General features: G+C 28.6%; 1 protein-coding gene across 1 annotated transcript; it reads left to right on the forward strand.

Annotated features, from left to right (window-relative positions):
• Positions 1 to 5129: 5129 nt before the first annotated feature.
• Positions 5130 to 6020, forward strand: LOC127078439 (uncharacterized). Its single transcript, XM_051018894.1, has one exon. It carries the CDS (start codon positions 5130 to 5132, stop codon positions 6018 to 6020), a length of 891 nt encoding a protein of 296 aa, XP_050874851.1.
• Positions 6021 to 7429: the final 1409 nt, after the last annotated feature.

Genomic DNA, 7429 nt, shown 5'->3' on the forward strand with positions numbered 1-7429 from the left:
TTTAACTAAATTAAGAAAATAAATCCAAAACTAAATTAAAATCTAATTAATAAAATCTAATCAATATTATATATTAATAAAATAAGAGTTTAATGGTGATGCATTGATCGTGTAAAAAAGTTTTACACTATCATCCAATAGGAATATATCATTTTAAAAACTGTTTTGTTTTTTAGTTTTAAAAACTAAAAAACCAAAACTTATAAAAGCAGTTTTACTTTTTAATTTTTAAAACACAAAAACTGAAAACACGTGAAAAATTATAAATTTTCATTATTAATCGTAATTACATTGATTTGTTAAATATGAATTTATGTTATTGTTATGCTCATATGCGTAAGAGAATTATTTGCATCGAAAAAAACTCAACAAATGAAAAATATTGTGTTTGCACAAGAGAACACATTTTAATTGATTGAATATTTTCATATTTATAACATGTACATTATATATTTATCTATTTTTTATTTTTTAATAAAATTTAATTATCATTCTTTTATGTATTCATTATGTGATTGTTTATGTTTTTTACATGAACATTTCGTGAAATTGCATTCAAAAATATTTAACTTATAGAATTCAAATATGATTGAAATAAAATTAACTTGCAATAGTATTTTACAATAAATTAAAATAAATTATAAAGAAATTAATGGAGATGTACCAACCTAGTAAACAAAATTACACGATCATTCAATAAAAATATATCATTTTGCTATATCATATAAATAATTTTAAAAAAATTTAATATGATTTAGTGGGATATAATTGATATTGATCGAAAGTGTAAAATTAATTTACACTATCAATATATCATCCATTTTCTCAATTGTAAAATAATTGTTTAAAATTTTAAATTAAAAAAATAAATTAGTTTAATTAATTACTGAAATAATTTTATACTTTTTTTAATAATCATTTAATATAGATAATATTTTATCATTTACTTATAATCACACTATTTCTAAAAGTAAAAATCAAACAATATTTGAATTAGTTTTTAAAAACAAATCAATCATACAAGTTATTTCTTTCATTCTCAAAAATAGTTTTACAAAACAAAACTCCCAAATAAATTTGTATTTTATTTTCATCCTAAAAACAATTCTTAAAACTAATTTATAAAGAGAAAATGGGTGATTTACTGACGGTGTAAATTTATTTTACACTGTGAACCAGTGATGACCATGCATCCCACCAAGTCAAACTGAAAATTTTAAAATATTGGTATGACATGACGAAATGATATATTCTTATTTGATGAAATTGTAAAACTATTTTAAATTGTCGGTGTATCACCATTAAACTCATTTATAAAACAATTTTTAAAAACAAAAAGTTGAAATTGAATCAAAACAAGTCGTAAGTCTTTCAATCTCTAAATCTGTCATTCTCCCAATCTCCCAGCTCTCAAAAACGAACTCTAAGTCTATCAATCTCTCATTTTCAATCTCTCAGTCTCCTTGTGTTGCACTAATCTCTCAATCTCCATTAATATCTCAATCTCCATCGTTAGCTTCTTCAGGTATGAACCAGTTTCTTCTTCATTTGTAACTTCAAGAAATCTCTTTGTTATTGCTCATACTCATTTCTTTCATTTCAGGAAATTACTTCAAGACATTGATTCAAGATATCGCTTCAAGAAATCTTTGAAAAAGGAAATTGCCTTCAGGATTCCATTGACATTCTCTTTATCAAAAAATTCAATTTTCAGTTCATCGTTTTGATTCGTTTCGATTCGTCTTTTTTCGGTTCATCTGTTTGATTTCTTTTTAGCCTAAGTTATTTCTGAGTGTGAAGTACTTTGAAATAACTTTTGTCTCTTTTTGATTTCCTTTTAATTTGGGCCTCTCTTTGATGCACTCCTTTCTTGCAGGAACGTCTATCTTCTAAATCGTGTTTTTGCTGCATTAGGTGTTTTGTCGGTGCTTTGATAAAGCCAAAGTTTGTAATTTGATGTTGATTTTTCCCTTAAATTTGACGAAGCTAGCGTGTATCCTATCCCAGCAACATTTTACCTTGTCAAAAATTTGCTTCAGGTTGGTGACAAATGGTTTATGTTTGTTATGATGACAATGGGGTTATTCTACAACTTTTTTCGCAACAGATGTTATAATGCTTTCTGAAATATGATTGTAAGTAGTTTTCAATTTTATGGCAGTATTACATATTTGCATATGTAGATGCTCCTAGCTATCAGATATTAAAGAACTTTCAAAAATCAGATGTGTTGGTATTCAATTCGGTAGTTATTATTGCCTTGCTTTGGCTTCTTTGTTTTTTTTAAGGAACGTTGGATTCCTCTTCACCATATAGTTTGCATTGTTTGAATATAAATATCTTTCGCATTCATTTTTAAATGATTTTAGATTGATTTATGATGTAACAAAAATGGACGAGGTCAAATTGAGTTGTAATAATGTGTTTTCTTATAGAAAATGATAATTTGATGTTTTTATATTGAAAATGGATCACAGTTTGATGTATGATAGAGTGTGGTTTGAAATATGAATTTGTTACATGAAGTTGAAGAGTTTGTCAATAAAGTCATGAATCAACAACAAGTTTTAGACGAGGGAGGGATAATGTGGCCTTGTGTAAAATGTGTCTACATTCCCTTGAAGATGTCTAGTGAGGTTAGATATCACTTGTACAAAGATGATTTTTTTCCCAACTATTATACATGAATTGATCGAAGGATGAAAATGCATATTCCTTCTGGAAAAAAAAAAAGAATAAAATGAAGGAAAAAAAAGACAAATAGCTACAAGGTTGTTGTTTAAGAAATAACAGACAACTTAAACACTTGAGAGTTGAGGGAATTTTATCATGTGAGGATTTTCCTACTTATGATGTGCTCTTTAGTAAACTGTCTGCTTATTTGCTTTGACTGTCACGAAAAGTTACTCAATAACCCCATATTCTTGAAACTTGGAATTAAGATTTTGTTTGTCATTTGTCATTCTGAAAACTTTTGAAATTGCATGTTTTGTTTTGTTTTTGTGTTTTTGTTATGAATTTTGAATTTGGAATTTCGCTCGGAGTGTAAAATTTTAACCATGAAGGAATGTGATCAGTGTATTTTAATACACTGTCTTTTACTTTGTGCTAAGACTTTTATGAGGCTCATCAAATTATTTTAATTACTTTTCATAGGTGTTTGGAAGTTAAGCTAAGTTCTGTTGATTTTTTGAATAAGTGATTATTTTTTAAATAAACTGTTATTTATACATTCTCGCTGTGTAGGTCATAACTTGAGCTACGAAAATTGGATAGACGCGTTCTAATATGCGTTGGAAATATGAGAAGATAAGCTACAAATTTTGCGTTGAAGTCACAAGAAAATTCGGAGTTCAGAACAGTCGTATAATTCGTTTCCCGTTCAAACTTACGAAAATACTTAGTTTTGGGGCCAATTTTGTATTTTTTTGGTCGGTTGCTAATATGCTCGAATTTCATTGCTCTATTTAAACAAATTAATAGTTTTAAAATTGAGGATTTAGCATTCATGAAATAGAGAATAAGGCATACAAATACTATGAAGAACTAATTTCCAAAAAGTTGATCTGCTGTATTCGAATTTCACTTTGAGATTTTTATTAATTTCAGTTTAATTTCGATTTCTTTTCAATTCTTCCTATAAATTCGTTTCTTTAATTCGATTAGTTTCATTTTCTTAATTTGATTGTTGCTTATAGGATATAGTTGATTAAATTTGATTGTTTGTACGATCCTTAACTATAATAACGTTAGCGTAGCTTTTTCGTTATCATGTGTTTAATTAAGTCGTGTTTGCTTAATTCGCAACTGCTTAAATCAGTTTGTTTAATTCATAAATTAAGAAAATACATCATATAATATCAATTGTGCTTGTCATTGAGTATCTTAATCGAATAGGATCAAATCCAATTAGGGAATTTAAATTATAAGAATCGATGATAAGTCGGAAATCGGTACAGTAGATTAGCTTATTTATCAATTTTTCTTTTACCTTTAATCATCTTCGATTTAAGTTCTTAATCTTAAAAACCTCATTCTTTTAATTCGTTTGGTTACAACATTCAAGAGTCTTTGTGATACGACATTAGAGTGTCGGTTCTGTTTTATTACATTTTTAAACTCGCTTTTGACCCGTCTACGACAGTAGATCAATGATCTATAATATTACACTATTATTAAATATGGGGTGTTGAAAATTTCAAATATCATATTGATCATGAGGAAAGGGTCTAAAATATTTGAATTATATATTTTAAATGATTTTACGGTTATTGGTCATATGCCTCTATAGCTAGTGAAGGCTTTTAGAAGAATTATTAAAGGTGGGGAGATTGTTTGAAAACATTTTAATAAATTTTTTTCAATAAAGAGACATAGAATCGTTGTTGATTCATTGCTAGAAATTGGGTTGCCAAAAGTGTTTTTGGTGCAAGACTGGTGGTAAACCTGTTTACTTATGTAGCAAATATCTAGAGGAGACAAGAACCGTTTTTTTTATTTTCAAATTCCACTAGTGCTGTTTTACTATAGCAGTATTTTAAATTTGGGAATCACATGAATACAGCATCTGTCATAAGATATAAAAAATAAAAAATAAAACTCAAATTTTGAACTCCAAGGGGCATGCATGTGATGGGATGGGAGTGCATGAACATGGAAATCAGGTCATGTGTCTGTAGGATGAGAAGCAGTTCTATTTATAAATAACCTGTTAAGATCTCTTTTGATCTAGTACATGTGTATGAGTTGATCAACAGATGATAACATATTTTCATATGGGTGGTGTGATTCATGTTCCTCCAGCAGAAACAAGCCAAACAGTACCGCAGTTATTGCTTTAACATCACACACACGTGCATACACATTTTAGGTGAAGAGTTTACATTGAAAATGTTATAATCTTTCAAATTAGAGTATGAGTTGGAGAGATTCCATGGAGGAGACAAAGCTCTAACTTTTAAGTAATAATGTCTGAATACAAATATCGATTAGTTGGCCTCATTGATATGTGATTCCTCATGTCGCCTAACACCTATAATATATATTGAGTAGATTCCAATTGAAAAATAACAGACTCAATTCAACATTCATTTCAAGGCTTCTCTTTCTCTTCCCTTAACAAAAAGGAAATGGCAGCTTCTTCTCCTTTCAACACAAAATCAAATTTACATGGTCGCTCAATCAGCTTGCCTTCTAGACCACACCCACTCTTTCTTGAATGCAACCAACATTTGGAGACATTATTAAAGTCTTCCAATGAGACATCCTCATCATCATTGCTTTGTCATAAGATTGATGGCTTGCGGGGTTTGATAGAATGTGTTGAAAATTTGATTCAGCTTCCACTAACACAAGATGCAGTTCACCATGATCATAATCAAGAAAATTGGGTAAATAACCTCTTGGATGGATCCTTAAGGCTCTTAGATGTGTGTAGTGCAGCCAAAGATGCTGTAATTCATACAAAAGAATGCACAAGAGAACTTCAATCTATCATAAGAAGAAGAGGAAGTGGAACGGAGGTCACTGCAGAGGCTAAGAAATTCTTAACATCTAGAAAGGTTGTAAAAAAAGCCATCTCCAAAGCCATGACAAATAGGAAGGTTAATACCAAAAGTTGCAACATGTTATCTACAGACAAAGATCATCAAACAGTAGCTTTGATTAGATTATTACAAGATTTTGAAGTGGCTACACTTTCTACATTTGAAACAATACTGCAATTTATCTCAGGCACCACACAATCAAAGTCAAACAGCTGGGGTTCCATTTCCAAACTAATTCAGCCAAAAAGAGTTGGTTGTTCACAATTGACAGATGAAAGTGAATTTGCACAAGTGGATGTAGCATTGCAGTCTTTCGTATTTAGCAAGACTAAAAAACTTGAAGGCATCAATGATCTGCAAAACCACTTGGAGAAAACGGAGTCATGCATTCTAGACCTTGAAGAAGGACTTGAGTTTCTGTTTCGGCGTCTCATTAAAATCAGAGTCTCACTTCTTAATACTCTTAACAATTAGTAGAACTTCTACGGGAATCAAAATTTTGTAGTGATATAGGTCCACTTGTACATGGAAGTTATATGTGTAATTGTATAGCAATAATAATAAAGCAAAAGTTTTTCTTAATTTCACATTGCAATATCTTGTTAAACCAGATGATTATTTACTAACTTTTAGATCTATTAAATCATGATAATAGCTTTACGATTTTCTTTGTTTTGGACTTCAATTGTTCGATGCAATTTTGCTTTTGTTAATTAAAATTGGTTCAACATATCTATTGTAATTATATATAAGAGTAGTTAGCATTGACTCTTTACACTCTATTGCTACTTATTGCTATATCCAAGATGTAGCTTATTATAGGAGAGGTGTTCAAGGGAAGTCTATGTTCCAGAAAATGGAACAGGGCAGTTGACCTCAAATATAGGATTGTGGATAGCGGAATAATTTTTATTTTATTATTTTTTTGACTAATTATATAAGAGCTTAATTGTTATGCACTGTCAGGGTAAAAATATTTATACTGTCAATATATCACAATAATCCGTTTGTGTTACTTTACATATGATTATAATAAAAATCAAACTTTTCTAACAAATCAATGGTGACAGTGTATTTCAATTAAAATTATTATGAGATTAATTGTTATGCACTGTATAAAAGTCAAACTTCTCTAACAAATCAATGGTTGTAATTAACTGATAATGTAAAATATCTTTATATTGACAGGGTATTTTAATTAAAATTATTATATAAATAATCTATAAAATATATATTTAATATAAAACCAAACAAATAAAAGTGGAAGAAGAAAAATAGTTACACAATGACTATTCCTTAAAAAAGATTAGATGACAATATGAATAAAGATGAGAAAAGAAAGAAGAGTAAAGAAGAGAAAACTAAAACTTTAAAAAACAGAGAAAGAAGAGAGAAGAAAGAAGAACAAAGAAGTGTAAACTAACTTTAGCAGAGGGAATTGCAGTTACCGACGCTAAGAAACGAAGCAAATGGAGGCGGCATTACAAAAAAGATCGTGAGAAGAAAACTGAAAACTGAAGCGAAATCGGTTGAGAAGAAGATCAAGGGCCCATTTATTTTGGCTTTTTTTAAAAATGATTTTCATAGTGTTATATGTTTTAGTGTAAAAAAAATTTACAAAGAAACTTTCATAAAAGCTTCAAATGAAAATTTGGTAGTTATTCTTAAAATATTATTTTAGGTATTTCATCATTTTATCAAAACATTTTTTGGATATCAAATTTTTAAAAAATCACTTAATTTTGAAACTATTTCAAATAGCTTTTCATAAAAATCATTTTTAAGATACAATTTTTTGAAAAAATTGTGATTTTGACTATGTTTTGATCTTCAATAATATATATTTATATTATAGAATGAACAATTCAATCTTTTAATTTATA

Source organism: Lathyrus oleraceus, chromosome 5, assembly GCF_024323335.1.
Source record: "Lathyrus oleraceus cultivar Zhongwan6 chromosome 5, CAAS_Psat_ZW6_1.0, whole genome shotgun sequence".
NCBI lineage: Eukaryota > Viridiplantae > Streptophyta > Magnoliopsida > Fabales > Fabaceae > Lathyrus > Lathyrus oleraceus.

Coding starts and splice junctions, on each gene's coding strand:
- LOC127078439 (XM_051018894.1), top strand. CDS start 5,130: ATGGCAGCTTCTTCTCCTTTCAACACAAAATCAAATTTACATGGTCGC.